This window comes from Vulpes lagopus, chromosome 22, assembly GCF_018345385.1.
Source record: "Vulpes lagopus strain Blue_001 chromosome 22, ASM1834538v1, whole genome shotgun sequence".
NCBI lineage: Eukaryota > Metazoa > Chordata > Mammalia > Carnivora > Canidae > Vulpes > Vulpes lagopus.
In genome coordinates this window covers 6,941,733-6,964,020 of record NC_054845.1, presented here as the reverse complement: position 1 = coordinate 6,964,020, position 22,288 = coordinate 6,941,733, and the positions used below count along the sequence as shown (strand labels likewise).

Genomic DNA, 22,288 nt, shown 5'->3' with positions numbered 1-22,288 from the left:
AAAATAATATGTGCTTATAGCAAAGTATCTAGAAAATACTAAAAATTATTTTTAAAGTTCATAATTTCACCAGTCATAGGCATCCACTATTAACGCTTTGGTGAATTTCCTTTGCATATATTTTGACAGGACAGTGATTGCCTTGTATATACAAATTTACCTTTCTTCTTTTTTCTTTCTTTTTTCTTCTTATTTTTAAATAAGAGCCAAGAAATGCCATGTCCTTGTGATTCTTTTTGTCAACATGGATTTTTTTAGATTGTTGATTATTGATGGATCATAACACCTTTCTGTAATTCTTTATTTCCCATTCATCCTTTTTTCATTATTTTAAAACATGCTATTTTATATATATAAAAGAATATGTGCAATCTATGTGTAGGTTATAAACCATGTAAGGAATATCTATGGGCACTCTGCCAATTCAACAACTAGAGTTTACCAATAATTCATATAATAATCTACATGTTCTTGGGACGCCTGCATGGCTCAGGGGTTGAGTGTCTGCCTTCAGCTTAGGTCGTGACCCCGGGGGGCCCTGGGATCCAGTCCCATGTCAGACTCCCTGCAGGGGGCCTGCTTCTCCCTCTGCCTATGTCTCTCTATCTCTCATGAATAAAATCTTTTTTTAAAAAAAATAATCCACGTTCTCTTAACCCTTTCCTCCCTCAACTATTGTTTAACGTAAATTAAAACAATTGAAAATTGAAAATTTTCTCTTATCAAATGGATTTTTTTCATTGATACTAAGTCCCATTTTTGTTACTAAAGTTTCTACTAAATACTCATCTTGTGATCCTATTACACAGCCAGGCAAACTTTTTTGGTGATAGCTCTAACCTCAATCCTTACCTGTTTCCTTAGGTTGCTTCCTGTACCAACTTCCCTTCAAAGTTATGTTCTTTTTTAATCCTAAAGTCCAAGGCCAGTGTGACAGTTCAAAATTATGCTTTTGTAATTGATGCGTAGGAAAGAAAAAAGAAAAGCCATATTTGAAGCTTTTAAAAATTCCTGATTCAAGAATGACATTTAGGATTAAGAGAGGCATTCCATCAGTGTTAATGCTGACAACCCGTGGTTTTCTAAGAACCTATGAAATTAAAAGGCTTTAAATAAGAACGGCATAGTTCTTCCTGTGTAATTTAGTAAGGGTGTGACCTTGCATATTTTATATACACCCCCGCCCTAGTTTTCCTCTCCTTTCTTAAATGGGATTAGCAACAACTCGCTCACTTTCCTGGGTTATTTGTGAGGTACAACAGTGTCTGGAAATAATAATGTGCACAAAACTCCTACCCAAATGGCAAGTAGTTCTTTAAAAAGAAAGAAAAATGACCTTGAATTTCAGCGCGAAGGACGTGACTGGTATGTGTCTCCACAACTACCCACTGCAGCCGCTGAGAGAGACGCTAAAGGAGCTCTCGCCTGGCACCGACACACCTCCGGTCGATGTGGAGGAAGCGAACTGGCGGCCTGAGGCTTCCGACGGGCCTGAAATCCAGCGTCTCTCGCAGTGACCATCAGCGGTCCTCGCACAACCCACTTTCCTCCAGAGCAGTCACCCCCCCACCCGCGTTAGGACTCGCTTAGACCTCCTCCCTCCGCCACCGCGAAAACCGCCTCCGCCCCGGGCCCTGGCTCCTCCCCTCCCCCACAATGCATCGCTCTGTTCCCTCTAGGCGGCTGCTCCGTCACGTGTCGCGCGGCGGCGCGCGCCCCCGCTTGGCGCACGCGCAGAGAGCATTCCCCAGCTATTTTTCTCCGTGGCAGCGGCGGCGAGCGGAAGTGCTGGGGAGCGCCAGTTCCGTCTGTGTGTTCGAGTGGACAAAATGGCGAAGATCGCCAAGACCCACGAAGGTAAGGCGTCTTTCCCGTGCTCCCGCGTCTTCTCTGCTGCCAGCCTGCCAAGACTCGATTTTACTCGGTTTTTGCCTCGGCCTGTGGTTTCTTTGGTGGGGTGCCGCGCCCGCGCGTGGGGGCCCTGGTCGGCTCCTCGGCGCTAGCGGCGCAGGCCACTGCCCCACGTAATGGCGTCCTACTTCTCCACCGCCGGCAGGCGCTTTGTTCCGCGTTTGGGTCCTGTTCTTTCAGAGTTGCTTCTCTTTTCCGAGCGGAAGGCCTCGTTCAGACGGCTCGCCGTGGGGGGGGGGGGGGGAGTCCAGGGCCGCGAATCGGGGAAACGGCGTGAAAGCCGGGAGTCGCCCTCGCCTCACGGAACTGTGGCGGGCGCAGTTCGTGCCCGGGGGAGTCGGGGGAGCCCGGGAACACGGCAGCCGCTTCTCGGGCAGCGCCAACTCGAGCGTAGCTTGCTTGAGGCCCGTTCCTCTTCATCTCGGCTAATCAGGCATCTAAAATACTTTTTTTTTTTTTGTATGAAGTGATTTGGACATAAAATCTGGTAGTTTTTTCTTCCCGTGATCACTTGTATATTGGTGTTTGCCCCCCCCCCCCCCTTTGGAGACTGATGATTGGTGGAAGAGGGAAAGGCACGTTATTATTCCCAGCGGTCAAAGCTTTCGAGGTACCTGATCGTTTTGTGGAATTCGGAGAATACGGAATTTAGGAAAATGCTGAGAAAAAGCCGGAGTTCTTGAGGGAGTATCCAGTTTCCAGAAATGACAGGAAATAGGGTCACTTCAGAGAAGATGAGGCATGGGCATTGGGAGGCGCGTTCCTTAAGTTTTTTTTTTTTTTTTCTGACCTGGAATCTGAAGCGTTCGTCAAACGGGAGGCTTCCAGGAGTCACTTGCATTTTCACGGGTGGTTTCCAGGTGCCTGGCTCCGTGTGAGTCTGAAGTAACAAAGAGTAAGGCCGTGCAAAGTTTTACCGGCTCCTGGGGAGGCAGGTGTGTGTGTGTGTTTACGTTTTCATTCTTTCATGAGGCAAATTAACGCTTAAATAGAAATACAAGCCGCATGTTCTGGGATTCTGGGTAACGGAGTGATTAATTTCTGCCTAGGACTCTTCCATAGAGGAGGTGACGTGTCCCTGGCCTAAACGGATCAATCCGTTTTAAATTAGGGGCGGACATTTAAGCCTGAGAGGACATCTTGTAACGAGGCAAGGAGTCCTGAAAAGTGTGTTTGAGTAGTGGACTGTGGCGCTGCAAGCAGGGAAGGTGTAGGCGAATCCGGAAAGGTTGGTTGGGACCAGGATGTGAATGCCCTGGAATAATTGTGTTCCCCGCCAGAACTGAAGTCGGGCTCTCTGCAACATGCTAATTAATGGGCAGTGACTTTAATACTCTTCTCGTTTTGGGGGTAGGTATTTAGGATTTATTTATTTTATTATTTTTATATTTTATTTATTCATGAGATATTTTTTATTTTATATGAGATATATATTTTATTTTATTTATTTATTCATGAGAGACACAGGCAGAGACACAGGCAGAGGGAGAAGCAGGCTCCCCGCAGGGAGCCTGATGCGGGACTCGATCCCGGAACCCCAGGATCACGCCCAGGGCCAAAGGCAGGCACCAAACCACCGAGCCACCCGGGCTGCCCAGTATTTAGGATTTAAACACTGTTTTAACCCTGAAGGTTGTTTAGGCACTTACTCTTTTGTCTTTAGACTAATCCAGATGTAACCTTTTGCAAAATAATTAGAAACTGAAGATGTTGCTCTTGTTAATTTAGGAATAGGCTGGTTTTTTTTTTTAATTTCATAGGTTTTATTTTTTTTTATTTTTGTTTTTTTTATTTATGATAGTCACAGAGAGAGAGAGGCAGAGACACAGGCGGAGGGAGAAGCAGGCTCCATGCACCGGGAGCCCGATGTGGGATTTGATCCCGGGTCTCCAGGATCGCGCCCTGGGCCAAAGGCAGGCGCCAAACCGCTGCGCCACCCAGGGATCCCAGGAATAGGCTGTTCATTGGGGGCAGTTTGTGGCTTTGATTACTTGTTCGTTGATATTTTTAATCATAAGATACTTTTGGACAGGAAAATCAAGGTTTCGATCATGTTTCTTGCTTTTTTGAGACCCAATTAAAAGCTTTGGTCTATAGAAGATTGAAGTTGATTAGCCAAGTTTGCTATTTTATTTGGAATCTTGCTACAGTATGAATTAACTGATGCTATAAAGAAAGTATAGGAGTATTCAGTTAACAACAGCACTGTGTATAAGACACAGTCTGTCACTGTGAGTTTTTGGTAAAGGATGATCAATGTTTAGTGGAAATATGTGTAATATTTACATAGAGATACTTTCCTAAAGATCTGGAGTGGTTCATGGTGCATCTCTTCTCTTTTCCCTTAATAAGTCATCTCTGATAACCTGGAGCAGATTTCTTGGTGGGTTTGTTTATTTATTTATTTACCTAGGTGCTACTGTAGCTCTTTATTATATTAGAATATTCTATTGTGCTAAGGTTTTTTAAAAAATATTTATTTATTCATGGGAGATAGAGGCAGAGACACAGGCAGAGGGAGAAGCAGGCTCCATGCAGGGAGCCTGACATGGGATTCGATCCCGGGTCTCCAGGATCACGCACTGGGCGGAAGGCGGCGCCAAACTGCTGAGCCACCCGGGCTGCCCAAGGTTTTCTTATCCACGTTGAGATTGATGTGTACAGGAACTATTTCTTGGTATCCCCAGTACCTAATGCCTAATGAGTATTGAGTATTAACATTTATTGAGATATTATATTGGAAATATTAAAAGTTTCACAGAAAGGGGCCGCTTAAACTCACTTTTGAATGATTGGGTAGGTTTGGATACATTGTTTGGCTGAGGTAGGTGGGAAGTAGGACTTGTTAATGTATTGGGAACCTTCTGCGCTGAGAGGAAGAAAGGTTTGCATCAGATTAAAGAAGGCTTTGAACTCTAAGTTAGGCTTGACTTGGCTTTCCAGTGACTACAGAATAAAGTACCTACTTCTCCCAGGTGACAAGTTATTTCTGCATTTTGGGAAAGTCTTTAGTTGCAGTGTTGAAGAGTGGCAGTAAGAGCAGCAATTCTTAAGCTAGGCTTGAGTTTGAACCTCACTGTAGTAACTTTTAAAAATGTATATTCTTTGATTTTTGTTTTAGAGTTGTCCATCATCGTGTGTGTGTGTGTGTGTGTGTTTTAAGCTGTGGTCTTTTTTTTTTAAGATTTTATTTGAGAAAGGGAATAAGAGACAGAGGGAGCACAAACTGCACAAACAGGGGGAGAAGCAGAGGAAAAGGGAGAAGCAGACTCCCCACTGAACAGGAAGCTGTAATGTGGGCTCAACCCCAAAATTATGACCTGAGCTGAAGGCTGACGCTCAACTGACTGAGCCACCCAGGCACCCCATCTTGTTGCTTTTTTAAGAAGATTATATAATCTTTTTATCCTAAGTAATATTGCTAGTAAGGAGTTTTCTTTGTTGTATTTTGTAATTTTTTAAAATATTTTATTTATTTGTGAGAGACAGAGAAGGCAGAGACACAGGCAGAGAGAGAAGCAGGCTCTCTGAAGGGAGCCTGATCATGACTTGATCATGCCCTGAGCCAAAGGCAGATGCTCTACCGCTGAGCCCCCCAGGCATCCCTGTAATTTATTTTTAAAGTAATTGCTGCATCAGTAATTTTTACTTGAATTTTGTAAATATTGTATTCAAAGTGATATAGGTAATTGTACCTTCCTATGTGTTGTTTTCACAGGTTATTAGTTAAGCATCATTGAGCCAAACTGATAACTTGTTTTTGTTTTTATGCTGTCATAGTCCTTTTTAATATTTCTGTTACGATCAGCCCTTAATATCCTTTTTTAAGCAACCTGATTGTTTTTTACCCTGGTGGGTCACATTTTCCAGTATTGAAAGATAAAAAGAACTGGACGGGTTCACATCAATACAATCTTTTGAACCTTTTGGCATGTTTAGTTGTGTCAAAATATCCAGTTACCACTGTGCATAATCTTGCTGTCCAGCAGTTCACATGTTGTTGACTTTGACAGACAAGGAGCACACTCTTTTTTCTCTTGCGAAGGGGGAGGGAAAAATGAATTATCCTTAAATTTAATATATTGGCTTGTTCTGCCAGTGCCTATTTTTTTTTTAAAGATTTTATTTATTTATTCATCAGAGAGAGAGGCAGAGACACAGCAGAGGGAGAAACAGGCTCCATGCTGGGAGCCTGACGTGGGACTCCATCACGCCCTGGGCCGAAGGCGGCGCTAAACCACTGAGCCACTGGGGCTGCCCTGCCAGTGCCTCTTGAATGGATTATTGGAGAGCATCACAAAGCTGAAAAGTTTATTTCCCTTAATTTTGCTTTGAGTGTCTGGGAATAGTCATGGTATTCATTTTCTGAGATTTTTATTTTTCTGTGTTCAGAATACTTACTGTTTGGTTTTGTAGACTTCCAGTGTGCATGTTGTTAGTAAAAATAAAAAGGAAAGCAAATTGTTTAAAGATTTTTTTTTTAAAGATTTTATTCATGAGAGAGAGAGAAGCAGAGGCACAGGCAGAAGGAGAAGCAGGCTCCCATCAGGGAGCCTGACGTGGGTCTCAGTCCCAGGTCTCCAGGATCACACCCTGGGCTGAAGGCAGCGCTAAACCGCTGAGCCACCCAGGCTGCCCAGGCTGCCCAGGCTGCCCCACTTAAAGATTTTTAAAAAGGTTTTTCTTTTCTGATTATTTAATAATAGATTTAAGTAATGCTAATTAGGGATTAATTTAATCACTTAGGAATTGATACCTTTAGTGTTCAGTAAAATAATTTACCACCATAGTTAATTTTCTGGTTGGAGTTCTGTTTAAGGAAAAGGATGAAAGTTGGGATACAGAACATACTTGGTATTTTCTGGATGACTTTTAGAGGTGTTATATGTGGGAAATCCTTGCTCACTACTTGCAGAAATGGACCAGACTAAGGTGTCAATGAGTAACATGAGAAGGCTGTGCCTCTGTAACATGTAATGAACAGTGATTAGAACATTGAAAACAATCTAAATTAAAAATGAGGAATAAAAAGACACATTGAGGAGAATATGCTGCAAGTTGGATTTAGCAATATCTGGGACATAGAAAAAAGAAGGCACAAAATGGGAAACCAGTAGAGACAGAATTGGGGAGCAGTTAAACAGTTGAATCAGATGTGACCAGTGATGGTTTATCTCAATTTGATATTTAGGTCTTAGTTTAAATTATAAACAGTAGGTTAGATGTTGCCCATCTTTTTTTTTTTTTTTAAAGATTTTATTTATTTATTCATAGACACAGAGAGAGAGAGAGAGAGAGAGAGAGAGAGGCAGAGACACAGGGAGAGGGGGAAGCAGGCTCCATGCAGGGAGCCCGATGTGGGACTTGATCCTGGGTCTCCAGGATCACACCCCAGGCTGTAGGCGGCACCAAACCGCTGCGCCACCAGGGCTGCCCATGTTGCCCATCTTTTAAAAGACCTCAGTTCTGCAGTATTCTTTTGAAGTCACATTCAAATTCCTACTAAAACATTTGATGTATTTGTCAAAAGTGTTTGTAATTTTAACAATTACCATTTTTCTGATTATAAAAGTAATGTAATTTTTAAGAAAATGAAAAATGGAAATCATTTTTGAATGAATTAAGATACCAAGTGAACTAGCTCCCAGGTTTCACTAATTCACACTGTTAATTAATATCTGTCTTCTAGGAAAGGATTTGTTCTCTGATAGTTTAAAGCATCCCTAGGATCAGAAATCCCCTCCAAAAAGAAAACGTCAATCGAATAATGGCATTTATTTTCTGTAGGTCATAGGAGCAAATTTAGTTTTGAAATTTATGTTTATATCTTAACATTTATTAAGATTTTATGTTACCATCAACTAGCAAAATAAAACCAGTGAAGGAAAAGAAATGAGAGAGACTGAGAAGAATGGAGACTTTTAAGATTGAAGATCTTATATAAAAGAGCTAAAAAAATTCTGTTTATATCCAGCAGAGGACTCCATTTCAAAGAAGAGAGAGCTTTTATTTTTCTGTTGGCATGGGGTAATAGGCCTTGGTTGCTGCTGCTGCTGCTGCTGCTGCTTCTTCTTCTTCTTCTTTTTTTATGAAGGTTTTGTTTACTTATTCATGAGAGACACAGAAAGAGAGGCAGAGACACAGGCAGAGGGAGCAGGCTCCATGCAAGGAGCCCAATGTGGGACTCGATCTGGGGACTCCAGGATCCCACCCTGAGCCAAAGGCAGACAGACGCTCAACAGCTGAGCCACTGAGGTGTCCCTAGGCCTTGGTTTCAAGGGGCTAGGAGAACCAAGAAGGAGAAAAAAGGGCAAAATTTAAGAGAACCATGCTTAAATTTTCTTTTACTTTCTATTGTAAACTGCAAACATAAGAACATAGAATAGTGAATTGAACCCATGTTGCACCCATCACCTTGGGCTTACTTTTGTTTAATCTGTACTCTGGTCCCTTCCACCCTTCCCATCAATTTTTTTGGTTGCTTTATAAAAATTTTATTCAAAATTTTTTTCCAGTTCATTTGAATCAGGTTCCAAAAAAAAAAAAAAAATCCATACATCAGTTAGTCTTAAATTTTTAGATTCTCACCACTACTGCTACAATTAAGATGTCTGGATTCCCACAGCAAGGGAAGCGCCAAGAAAATTGCTGGCTTTTGGAATGAACATAGTTCTGAAATCATACTTTAGTGTTAAGTTGGACCATCCATGGCAAGGAAATCTAACAAGGGATTTGCACCATCAGCTGCCCCTCCCACTATGATTTTAATGGCAATGAAGGTACTCTCAGTTTTTCTTATAGTTATTTCTATCTGAAATAGTTGTGGTTTTTTTAAAGATTTTTATTTACTTATTCATGAGAGATGCAGAGAAATAGGCTCCCCACGGGAGCCCCACGTGAGACTCCATCCCAAGGTCCCAGGATCACGACCTAAGCCAAAGGCAGACGCTCAACCACTGAACCACTCAGGGGTCCCTATCTGAAATAGTTTTGCTTGAGTAACCCTGTGCTGTTCATACCTCAAAATAGGAATACCAATTTAAGAAAAACCTCATTCTCAACAGTTTGCCTTTAAGGCTTCTCCTTTAGTGAGGCTCTTGCAGACTCTGGTCTGCTACTTTTTTTTTTTTTTTTTTTTAAATTCGTGAGAGACACAGGCAGAGACACAGGCAGAGGGAGAAGCAGGCTCCATGCAGGGAGCCAGACGTGGGACTGGATCCTGGGTCTCCAGGATCACATCCTGGGCCGAAGGCAGCGCTAAACCTCTGAGCCACCCGGGCTGCCCGACTTTTTTTTTTTTTTTTTAAACACACACACACTGACATGCACTAGTGCTGCAAGGGGGGGTGCGGGGGAGCAGAGGGAGAGAGAGTCTTAAGCAGACTATGCTGAATGTGCCCTACATGCGACTCAATGCCATGATCTTGATCTTGACCCCACTGGAAACCAAGAGTTGGAGGGTTAACCGACAGGCCCCTAAGTACAGGCCTAATACTTAACTAGTACTTTGATGTCTAAGACATTTTTTTATTTTTTTAATCACTACTAGATTGCCAACTCAGGATTTGAAGGACAACCCATAACTTCAATTTTAAGATTCCAAATTTGCTTTCAAGATAGGGAATTCCTCAAAGTAGGAATTCCCTACTTTGTTTTTAAGTTTTACCCATTAGTAACCAAGAGTCCTACTGTATATGCTCCGCCTCCTTCCTCCCACTCCATAGATTTTGCTGAAAATGGGGGAAGGTTGGGTGGGGAACAAAAGTGAAGCTTTCATCTGGAAAATCAGATTATTTATTTAATTGGTAAAAGGTTTTACTTATTTATTTGAAAGAGGGCATGCATGGGGAGGGGTAAAGGGAGAAGCAGGCTCCCCACTGAGCAGGGAACCAGACATGGGGCTCCATCCCAGGACCCTGGGATCATGACCTGAGCCAAAGGCAGATGCTTACCTGACTGAGCCACCCAGGTACCCCAAGAAAAATAAGGTAATTTAGAAATCCACATTAGATATACCTGTCTCCTGATGCCCCTCCCCATTCTTAACACCATTAAGCTTGAATTTTACTAATCTCACTTATCCCAGCTCCCAGCTTTTCATTTTACTTAATTTCTTCCATTTCATCTCTCAAAATGATTCTTCCTCTTTTATACAGAATAATGCAACTTCTGTTCTCAAACTTGCGTAACTCACCAAAAGGACCTTGTAAGCTTTTTATAAAATTAAACATATACTACTATAAAATCCACGTAAGATATTTACCTATATAAGACTAGGTATTTACCCAACTGCTATTAAATCCCATATTTACATAAAAACTTATGTGAATGTTCTATAGCAGCCTTATTTGTAGTCTTTACAAACTGCAGGCAACCTGGATGCTGTAGTACCCTGGAATACTACTTTATTATGAGAAATATTGACACGTGTCATGAAGACTGGAAAATTTATGGGTTCACATGGATTAGAGTGATAGATCTTGGTAGTCATGTGTGGCCACGAGGTTTCTTGTCTAATCACTAGCAGACAGTATCCATTTTTCTTTATCTTCACATCAGAATGTTTCAACTGCAGGGAGTCTGAACTGTAAAGGGATTAGACTGAACAGAGGATTTATTCATGTTGATTATAATTGAAGTAGGAAGAGATTAGCATAAACATTTCCTCCTTTCTCCTCAAGTCTTTTATTTAATATTTGGGACCTCTGATTTTTTTTTATTTTTGGTATGTTCCCTCATTTTTTTTTCTGTTGTTGCTAGCAAATCTTACGCATTTGTTGTCAGAAATTGTCTATTTGCTTGTCTTTAGTTAATATTTAAGAAAGTACAGGAATACCTGCATAACAGTAGCTATAATTTTGTGTGAGATACCTTTGAAAATAAGAAATTAAAGAGAGGGACACCTGGGTGGCTCAGTGGTTGAGCATCTGCCTTTGGCTCAGGTCGTGATCCTGGAGTCTCAGTGATGAGTCCCATGTCAGGCTCCCTTGCAGGGAGCCTGCTTCTCCCTCTGTGTATGTTTCTGCCTCTCTCTGTGTGTCTCATGAATAAATAAATAATCTTAAAAAAAAAAAAAAGGAAAATAAGAAGTTAGAGACAACTTTGTCTTTCCCAGAGATGCAAAATATTTATAGAATTTGGAAAAATTACTTTTAATGACTTCTATAGATTGAAAGTTACCTTTTAATTATGAAATAGTGTAAATCATCCAGAAACATACAGGAAAAAATATAATGAACCCAATGTAATCCTTTGCTCAGGTTTACTGGTTCTTAATATTTTGCCATATTTGTGCCACAAATTTTATTTGTTTTGTAAACAAGATATCACAATTACCTTGTTTATAAATATAACAATACGTTTGTTTGCTTGCATAAATATTTGAGTTATGTTCTGTTTTGGCACATAGTTTATTAGATAATTGCTGAGTTTTCTACTTTTTAATTGTCCTTTGCGTAACTGCTGAGTGTTGTGGAGGCTGTTATCTCAGTTTTGTGGGTAGTTTGATGTTTGTGTAAATATGCTGCAGTTTACAGTGCATAAACAAAACCCACAAGCTTTTAGGCTTTTATCCATAGTTTTTTTTTTTTTTTTTTTTAAGATTTTATTTATTCATGAGAGACACAGACAGAAGCAGACACAAGCAGAGAGAAAAGCAAAGATAGAAGCAGGCTCCATGCAGAGAGCCTGAAGTGGGACTCAGTCCTGGAACTCCAGGATGATGCCCTGGGCTGAAGGCAGGCGCTAAACCGCTGAGCCACCCAGGGGTTCCTTAACTATGGATAATCGGGTACACACGTAGTACTGGTTTGCACATAAACATTGAACTATACAACTTGTAGGAATTTAGTAATGAATTCCCTTTAGAATTAACAACAAAGAGCTGCATAGTCCCTAGGTAATTTTTTTGCTGAATTTTATTTAATAGGAATCCAGTCAGATATGCATAAACTTTATACAAACTTAAATTTGAGATTTTGAGTACTTTTGTAATTAGAAAACTCTGTTGCTAATAATGCTTACGCAAAATCATCAGGTAAGATTCAATAGATGAAAGTAGTTCCTGAGTAAATGTATTATCCAAATAAAGGACTAGCTGCTTGGACTGGAAAAATCCTTTCAAAGGAAAATAAAACTGTGATGTATTAGTGTGTGGAGAGGGAGAACAAGCTGCACAATGTGTATAGTTAAGATGCAGGGTTTTTTTGGTTTGTTTTTTCTTTAAATCAACACTCCTTTCCCATTTGTTGTTGTATATGAGCTAGAAAAAAGTGTAACATGTCCTAAATTGGAAATTTTGGTAAGGGTCGGCCGGGGCTAGAAGTGGAGAGGGTCACGTATGAGTTTCCTGGGGTGTTTGTTACTAATGTAGAAACCTGGGCTCTTCGGTTGGAGGTTCCAACTTAACGTATATGAGGCCTGGAACAAGGGCCCCTGGTGATTCAGTGTAGATTGTTAGTAGGCTATACTGATTCTGTAGAGGGGAGATTGCAGATTATTTAACTGGCCTGATTTACCCTTTGTGTGTCTTGTCTCGATCCTGATGGCAGTAGCATTGGTGGTCTGGTAGAGGAACCTATTTACTTAAAAATGATCCATGCATCTGGTGGGTTTTGTTTTGTTTTGTTTTGGCCTCACACATTTTAGGAATGCAAATGTTCAGAAAGAAAAAAATAGCTTAATCTTAACTCATCCCTTAACCAGTCTTGCTAACCACTGAGGTTTCTTCTGTATTTCAGGACAAATAATTCTGGGGGTGAGGGAGGGGAGCAAATGTGTATTTAAAACTTTTAAAAAAACATAGTTTGAACAGAAGCAAAAATAGAATAAAATAAACCACAAGCTCACATGAGGATATTTCTGTTTGTGATTGATCCTGGTGGGGACCCCTGACTGGCTGGGCTACTGTGACAGTTTGGAGGGGAGAGATGCTGGAAAACATAACTGTGGAGATAGTGGTACCTTGGATACAGGATAAGAATTTTGAGTTGTTCTACATTGGAGCTGCTCAAGTTCACTTAAACTTGTTCTGTTATTTTGAGTTTCTGAGACTTGCTCCCACTCTTATTGGGGAAATCTGGTCCAGCTGGGATAGATAATACATTTTCTGCTTTAAACTGCACCAGTATTGAACTGTAGAGCTTTCTCCCTTTGCTGAGGGTGTGGTTTGGGCATTTGCGTTGTGTCATTTGAATCTTTTTCCTTTTGGTCCTTGCAAACTAGTAAATGAGCTTTTCATCAAAGGTTTTTAATTCAGTTGAAGATAAGGGGCTGGCAAGAATTGAAACATCTATTTGTTAGGCCACAGAAATCAGGAGCTATAGAAACTCTTTTGTTTCTTATACATATGTATATTCAGGTTATAACAATGAAACATTAGTTTGTAATTTAAAGTACCTGGTGTCAGGAAGGACCTCAAAAAAGGTTGGAAGACTAATCTATTTATTTGTTTTATTTTTAAGGTTTTATTTATTTATTCATGAGAGACACGAGGGGTGGCGGTGGCAGCCAGAGAGAGAGGGAGAAGCAGGCTCCATGCAGGGAACCTAACGTGGGACTCGATTTTGGGATCATGGGATCATGCCCTGAGCCAAAGGCTTATGTTCAGCCTCTGGCCACCCAGGTGTCCCTGCACATTCTATTTTTTTTTTAAATTTTTTTTTAAATATTTTTAAATTATTTATTTATGATAGTCACAGAGAGAGAGAGGCAGAGACACAGGCAGAGGGAGAAGCAGGCTCCATGCACCGGGAGCCCGACGTGGGATTCGATCCCGGGTCTCCAGGATCGCGCCCTGGGCCAAAGGCAGGCGCCAAACCGCTGCGCCACCCAGGGATCCCTCCCTGCACATTCTAATTTGAGAACCACTCTTCCCCCCTTTTTAAAGATTTTATTTATAAAATAGAGAGAGAGAGAGAGAGGCAGAGACACAGGCAGAGGGAGAAGCAGGCTCCATGCAGGGGGCCTGACGTGGGATCCCTGGTCTCCAGGATCACACTCTGGGCTGCAGGCGGCACTAAACCGCTGCGCCACTGGGGCTGCCCGAGAACCACTCTCCATAGTACTGTTTTTCTGTTTCTAGTATTGGTTTAACTGATTTTGAGTTTTGTTCTTGGTCCTTAATCAACATTGACAGTATTTTTTTCATTTGGGGAAAGGTTTGGAATTCAACAATAATTTAAACTTTGGTAACCCATTCTTAAGAGTAATTTGTAGTTGATGAAATGCTATGCATCTTTTCTGTATACAAGCATTATCTGTTGAGGTAGAGATGTATTAAGTGTATTTTTTTTTTAATTTTTATTTATTTATGATAGAGAGAGAGAGAGAGAGGCAGAGACACAGGCAGAGGGAGAAGCAGGCTCCATGCACCGGGAGCCCGATGTGGGATTCGATCCCGGGTCTCCAGGATCGCGCCCTGGGCCAAAGGCAGGCGCTAAACCGCTGCGCCACCCAGGGATCCCTATTAAGTGTATTTTTAAAAAATATTTATTCATGAGAGAGACAGAGAGAAGCAGAGACATAAGCAGAGGGAGAAGTAGGCTCCCCAAGGGACCCCAATGCAGGACTTGATCACAGGACCCCGGGATCACACATGAGCCAAAGGTAGTAAACCACTCAACCACTGAACCCACCAAGGCACCCCTTTATTAAGTGTATTAAAAATCAATACTAGATATAGTTCTAAACCCGTTTGTATTACATTTTAAAGTTCACGTATTTAGAAGTGTAGTTTGATAATTCCTACCAGAGAAGTGCATTGTGTTGGGTCTCTTTGGAAAATTAAAGTCTGTGTTAACTTTCTTACAGATATTGAAGCACAGATTCGAGAAATTCAAGGCAAAAAGGCAGCTCTTGATGAAGCTCAAGGAGTGGGACTTGATTCTACAGGTTATTATGACCAGGAAATTTATGGTGGAAGTGACAGCCGATTTGCTGGATACGTGACATCAATTGCTGCAACTGAACTTGAAGATGTGAGTTACTGTATACAAGAGTCAGACATTTTTTTGATGAACAAAAATATAAAGGGATTTTCCATTTTAGTTACCCTCTTTAATTTGAGAAGATTTGGGTGGTTGGGAGATCTTTCTTTTGGAGGATAAAGCTGTTGAAGGTGTTCTTCCTCTCTAAGGTCCAGAAACTTCAGGAAGTGATCAATTCTGAATCTTTAAGTTAAAACTAGTTTATCCAGGAAAGAACCTGGAAATCATTAATATTGTAAAATAAAGCCCTATTGTTACCTGTTGAGCTCTATCTGGAGTAGCCATGTGAGGTCTGACTTTATTGTAAATCTGTCCTTGCCACTTTTGATTTTTTTTCTTTTTCTTTTTTTTTTTTTTTAAGATTTTATTTATTCATGAGAGACACAGGCAGAGGGAGGCTCACAGGCTCTCTGCAGGGAGTCTGACATGGGACTTGATCCCTGGTCTCCAGGATCATGCCCTGGGCCAAAGGCAGCGCAAAACCGCTGAGCCACCCAGGCTGCCCACCGCTTTTGATTTCTGACTTGTGTTTGATACTGTGTGTGTTTTTCCCTTGGCATTTTAAATATGAATGGACTGTTTCTTTCTTTCTTTTTTTTTTTTAAGATTTTAAAAATTTATTTATTCATTTATTATTTTTAAAATTTATTTATTCTGTGAGAAACACAGAGGCAGAGGGAGAAGCAGCCTCCATGCAGGGAGCCCAACCTGGAACTCCAGGATCACGCCTTGGGCTGAAGGCTGGCACCAAACCGCTGAGCCACCCAGGGATCCTGAATGGAATGTTTCTTGTTACTGTTGCCAATGGCCTTTTTCAGTGACTCTGGAGGATGACCACCTCTCTTTTGAAGGGCATCCCTCAGTGTTTTTATATACTCCACATAGCTTATTTTGTCAGACCGTTCCAAGCATCCAAATTTGGTGAAGTTGCTGTTCATTTTTGCATGATTCAATAACAAATATTTTATGTATATAGATTTTATCAAGCTTAGGCTTGTATGAAATTCAAGCCACACTTTATTTTATAGTTGGCACTTTATTCTTTTAAGAAAAATTTTAAAGTTCCAGAGGTACAATTTCCAGAAGCTAAGGGGGAAATTGTGGTTTCGTTTTTGGATAAAAGTGGTGTTAAGATCTTGGTAGTTAACCTATTGTTGTACTACTTAAAGTAGTAAAGTAACAATATAACACTAGTCTGTTTAAATATACTACTAGGGAAACAAATGTATTAAAATTATTTTATTGGTGTCATTGCATCATGTTTAAAAAACCATGAGTTAGAAAACAAGGAGGGTTGTCTGGCTGCTGGAGACTCCTGGCATTGTGAGTTCATGCCCCATATTAGGTATAGAGGTTACTTAAAAATAAGATCTTTCAAGCAAGGAAACTGGAGAGTTCTAAATAAGCTTGTTTGCAGTTTCCAGATTTGAAAAACAAATGTCACTATGCTTTGTGTGAGAAAACAAAATCCTCAGGCTTTTCTAGTCTATACTTTTTTTTTTTTTTTTTTAAGATTTTATTTATTTACTCATGAGAGAGACAGGCAGAGGGAGAAGCAGGGTCCCCATAGGGAACCTGATGCGGGACTCCATCCCGGGACTTGGAACACACCCTGAGCCAAAGGCAGACACTCAACCGCTGAGCCACCCAGGCATGCCTCTAGTCTATATTTTAGTTAACTTCTATAGAAAGCATTCCTTGTTTAATGCTTTTAAAGGAAAAGAGAGCTAAATTTAATTAATTTTTTAAAGATTTTATTTTTACCTTATTTAAATTTTTTTTTTTTTTTTTTAAGATTTTGTTTATGAGAGAGACATGAGCAGAGGGAGGGGCAGGGTCCCTGTGGGGAGCCTAATGTGGGACTGGATCCCAGGATCCCGGGATCACAACCTGAGCTGGAGGCAGTCAACCGCTAAGCCACCCAAGTGCCCCCTAAATTTAATTTTTTTTTTTTAAAGTTTGAGTCGAAGAAAACCTGTTTACAAATTTTATGAACAAAGGTTTGGACGCCACTTTTGTCAGTAAGTCTTTGATACCATGTTGAATCTATTCTTTCTAATTATTAAGTTCTGGCATTTTATTTGTGGTTTTTTGGGGGGCGTTTCATTGCAGGATGACGATGACTACTCATCATCTACAAGTTTGCTTGGTCAGAAGAAGCCAGGATATCATGCCCCTGTGGCATTGCTTAATGATATACCACAATCAACAGAACAGGTGACTCTTTTTCTTCTCTCCTTCCACCCCTTTTTAAAAATTAAAACCAAAGTTTATTCGGCTAAGAAAACTGAATATCTCAATTCCTATGGAAGCCCACATATTTTAGAAATCACTTTATTAGAATGTCTTGAGAGTTGATTTGGGAGGTACAGAAATAATACTTTATTTTGTCAAGGTAATGGTTTCATGAAGAACTATGGAAATGTGGACATGTTTATTGTCTCATTTCTCTGTCTTATTTTTTTCATGTTAACATTCATCCATAAAATGATACAAGATTTTTTTTTATGAGTAAGCATTTATTAAACATTTTTACATGTTTAATAATTTTTTTTTTTTTTTAAGATTTTGTTTATTTATTCATAAGAGACAGAGAGAGAGGCAGAGACCTAGGCAGAGGGAGAAGCAGGCTCCATGCAGGGAGGCCAATGTGGGATTCCATCCCGGGTCTCCAGGATCAGGCTCTGGGCCTAAGGTGGCACTAAACCGCTGAGCTACCTGGGCTGCCCAGTGTTCTGGGTTTTATGTATAATATTCTATTTGGTTATTTAATAAGGTGGGTATTAAATGAGACATACCTCTTTTCAGTATGATCCATTCGCTGAGCACCGACCTCCAAAGATTGCTGACCGGGAGGATGAATACAAAAAGCACAGGCGGACCATGATAATATCCCCAGAGCGTCTTGATCCTTTTGCAGATGGTAATTCTTTCCCACTTTTCTATAAGTTTTCAGGAATTTATTTGTCTTAAGTTGTCTTTAGCCCTTTGATTTTTTTTGGCATGCTTATGAATTTGCTTTTCTTTTTTAAAATCCCCCTTATTATAGATTTGTATAGATTTGGTTGAAGTCACAGATGCCATATTCTTCATCTTTATAATGCAAGTTTTCTTTCCAGGTAGAAGGACAAGAAAATAATGAGCCAATGCCATAGAAACGCAAAGGGTTAAAGGTTTTTCTTTTACTTTTGTTTTGGGTACGCTTTCTATACTTTGAACAAATGTGTTTTTCTGTTCAAAATACTTTCAAACTATTGAAAGTTTTCATTCCAAATCCTAGACTTTTGGGCTTGTTACTTTTGAGAAACTGTTTCTCACATTAGAGCTCCCCCCATATTGCTCTAAATATAGTTTAGTAAATGCACCTACTTTGCTCTAAGCATACTTAAAGTTAAAACAAAAGTATGTATACAAAGACTTTGATATTTTTAATAGTTGGAGTCTGTTTTGCTAATTTTAGTGTGCAGGTCAGCACAAGGGGCATAGTGAGCCTGATGGAAGCTTTCCTCAGGTGAGTTTCAAAATCAAAATTAGGTGCCTGTTTCTTAGAATTAGATTCTGCTGCAGGTTTACAAATTAGACTTTCAGCCTGCATGAATTAGTAGGGATATTCTTTTTTACTTGCATAATTGTAATTGATTTAAACATGTATGTCAGAATTCACAGGCCCATACTAACTGTCCTTAATTTCTTTCCTACAGCAGTACTGCTATATGCCAGTCCTGTCTGCATTCTTAAGGGTGCAGTTCAACACATCCTCTCTAGATTATGGTGAAAAAGTATTCCAAAGGAAGTCTTATCAGAGCTAGTGTCAGAAAGAATGACACTATCAATTGGGCATGATCTTCAGCATAGGAAATGTCTTAGAATTTTATTATTTTTTCCTAAATTGTGATGCTATACTACTTGTATAGCTAATTATCACATTTCTAAAACGTAGTGTGCCTCTGTGAATCTTGTTATGTACTGTTTGGGCTTCTTTAAGATATTTTGAAGTTTGAAAGCAAATACTGAAACTTTAACCAAGAGAACTAACACATCTCTTTGTACACCACTTTTCTTCTGTGTGCAACATGAGAACTGGTAGAAGTAATATATTTCAAGTAATATGTTTCCAGTTGTAATTTATACTTTCTAAGAAAATAAAAATGTTTTTGGGTCAACAAAACTTAAAAAGAATGAAGCCCTTTTTAGTAACATGACATCAGAGTAAGATTGTAGGTGTATTTTAAAAGTCAGCTTTTCTAAACTATAACTGTTTTTAGAACATTGTATGGAGAACTTATCTAGTTATAGTTATTTGTAGTCAGGATTTTAACAGCTTGCAACAGGTAATGTTTTGAATATAAATATCTTTCCAAAGTGTTACTAATGGTAAAGAGATAATTTTCTAGGCTTCTATTCTGCTGCTTGAAGTCAGAACTGCTGATGGAGACAAAGGCACGAAAGTGTACGTATTCCGGATTAGCAACCCAGGAACCCATCACTTCTGAAGACTAAACTGTGCTGTCATTTTGTTTTTATATGCATTAAAATATTTGTTTTAAACTGCTGTAGATATGTTTGTGTTCAAACAGGTTAAATTGATCAGCAAACTCAATAAAAAGTAAGATGTATAATTATTAAAGTTTTTCATCAAAAAATAAATTAAATGATTATGGAATAACATAATATTAGAGCAGGGCAGTTAAATCAGTTTAACCTAATTATCTTTTATTTATTGTACTCTTGTCCTGTTGCTGTTCTTTTCTGCAGGAGGGAAGACCCCTGATCCTAAAATGAATGCTAGGACTTACATGGATGTAATGCGAGAACAGCATTTAACTAAAGAAGAGGTATGTGAACCTAGTTTTTATTTCGGTGGTTGTGAAAGAATGTAAAGAGTTCAAATTGAGAGACTTTTATCTGCTGCACAAGTAGTATTTTTATAGTATTAATAAAAATTAAGTTGAGAAGGAAACCTTACTCAAAGTTCTGCCTCCTCCCAAATTAAACTTTTCATATTTCTGTATCTTCTAGCCCTTGGCCCTTTGGTTATCTGGGTGTGTATGCATGCGTGTGTGTGTGTGTTTGTACACACATACACACAGACATGTATCTTATGGTGGATATACCTGTGGGGAGCATTGTTGGTGTACGTCTGAAACAAATGGCTAAGGGAGAAGTCAAATAGTTAAATCAATCCCTTGAAAAACCTATAAATCTTCCCTATAAGATTCAGTTTGGTTATGGGTGGAGAATTCTGAAAGACTCCTACCAGCCTTTACTGATTGCTAGTTTTAACAGTAAACCTCCATAACTTTATTATGAATGCATAATTTGTTATATGGAATAAGTGAGGTAATAGAACTTTACTTTAAAATCGTAGGGTAAATTAAATGTGCATTCGTTATGACTACATTATATATAGTACTTGCATAGTTAAAAATTTTTGTTTCTACTTTTTGCCATTTTTCTCTTATTACATAGTCTGAATTGCTATTTTTGTGAGTTTTTGAATGAAAGCATTTTGGTTTTCCACTGTTAAAGATTTTACTTCTCTGACTTTTTAAATAGTGTGCTCTGTGTCACGAATTCTGTACTTGCTCATCTCTTGTGCAGAAAGACATTGTATAAAAACTAGAAATACAGAAAAGGAAATAAAGAATGAGACTCCCAGTAGCATAGAAAGTAGAATGAGTGAAGAAGACAATGACATTAAATTGAAATGACTGTGCTGATGATATGAAAATACGTTGAAAAGGTTTTAGAGGTACTCAGTGCGTATTGAAATATTTTTAGAGAGAAATTAGGCAACAGCTAGCAGAAAAAGCTAAAGCTGGAGAACTAAAAGTTGTCAATGGAGCAGCAGCATCCCAACCTCCCTCAAAACGAAAACGGCGTTGGGATCAAACGGCCGATCAGACTCCTGGTGCCACTCCCAAAAAGCTGTCAAGTTGGGATCAAGCAGAGGTAATTTGTTTTTACTTATTTTTATATTTATTTTTATTTTTAATGATGATGATTATTATTTTTAGATTTTCTCTCTTACATGGAGTGTATTAGCCTACTCTTATTGACCTAAGTTAACACAGAGCCGGGTGGCTCAACCAATAGACATTTTTCTCACAGTTCTGAAGGCTTGAAGTCTGGTATCAAGTTGCTGTCTGGTCAAAGTTCTCATTGTGGCTTGCAGAAGGTTGCCTTCTTGCTGTGTCCTCACATGGCCTTTTCTCTGTGTGTGCCTAGAGAGGGCAAGTGAGCTCTGGTGTCTCTTCTGGGGACACCAGTACTATCAGTTTATGCATGGCCCTAACCTTTCGACTTCATTTAACCTAATTACCTCACTAAAGGCCTGATCTAAATACCGGTACATTGGTAGTTAGGGCTTCAACAGAAGTTTTTTTTGGGAAGACACAGTTCAGTCCATAACCTGGAATAAAGGAATATCCTTTTTGGAATATTAAAATAGATACTTCAGTATTGTCATATTGTGGAGATTAAGTACAATATAGTGATCTTCATTTTCTAGGTGGATAATTTAAGTACCTGACCACTGGTGTCACATGGGCAGTGCTACCACATTTCCTTGGTCAGTTTATTTTCCTAGAGAACATATTTGGGGGTTTTTATTGTTTCATTTGTTTGATTAAAATTTTAAAATATTGTGATACTAGTAATAAATTTTGCCCCATAACCATTTTAAGTGTATGATTTAGTGACATTAATTTTACAATGTTAATGTTGTACAGCTATCTCTACTAATTTCAAAACCTTTTCATTACCTTGAGCAGACTATAAGCAGTTAATTCTCTGTCCCCCTCCAGAGAAAATTTCAAATGAATACCCCCTAAAAAAAACAGATAAAAACAAAACAAAAAAAAACCCACAAATGAATATCTCCTTAACAGCTTTTTAGTTGGTGACTTTGTTTCCTGTTTTTCCTTTCCAAAGTAGAAACAATAAAAATAATAATCTGTATTCCTACTATGAAATCTACCAGTATGCCTGTCTATTCTCCTTTACTTGTTTCTTTCTGACTTGTCCATGCAGGTGAACAACTTCTGCTAATATACTATTTTTCATCCCCTTTTTCTCCTCAGAGATTTGTGTAATGTCAACTTTTTCTCTGTATCAAGGTTATTATTAGCAAACACAATGTACCCATTTTCCTCTTTAAAAAACAAAAAACTGCAGGAAGCCATTCCTTGATCCTCACAGCCCCTTCTAGCTACCATTCCACTTCTTTCTCTTCACTGCAAAATGCTTTGAATGAATTGTAGACACCTGCAGTCTCCACTTATCTAATCTTTTGCTTCTGTTACTCCACAAAACCATCTCTTAACAAGGTCACTTGACCTCCTTTTGGTAAATCCAAAGGTCAGGTCTCAATCCTCATATCCTGTGTCATC

At 39.4% G+C, this 22,288-nt stretch overlaps 1 protein-coding gene across 5 annotated transcripts in view; it reads left to right on the top strand.

Annotated features, from left to right (window-relative positions):
- The window catches only part of SF3B1 (splicing factor 3b subunit 1), a 62,614-nt gene that overhangs the window by 20,394 nt on the left and 19,932 nt on the right, over window positions 1-22,288 (top strand). For 2 of the 5 annotated variants that reach the window (XR_005985004.1, XM_041737148.1), the window contains exons 2-7: window positions 1,680-1,857; window positions 14,722-14,888; window positions 17,010-17,114; window positions 17,706-17,820; window positions 19,653-19,732; window positions 20,679-20,849. Coding sequence is in view for 2 of the 5 variants with exons in the window: in XM_041737148.1 (XP_041593082.1) it covers window positions 1,830-1,857; window positions 14,722-14,888; window positions 17,010-17,114; window positions 17,706-17,820; window positions 19,653-19,732; window positions 20,679-20,849 (666 nt within the window). In the remaining 3 variants the exon portion in view is untranslated. Of the gene's footprint in view, window positions 1-1,679; window positions 1,858-14,721; window positions 14,889-17,009; window positions 17,115-17,705; window positions 17,821-17,878; window positions 19,733-20,678; window positions 20,850-22,288 lie in introns of those variants that run through there. The other 3 variants (XR_005985006.1, XR_005985005.1, XM_041737149.1) reach the window with 3 other exon arrangements.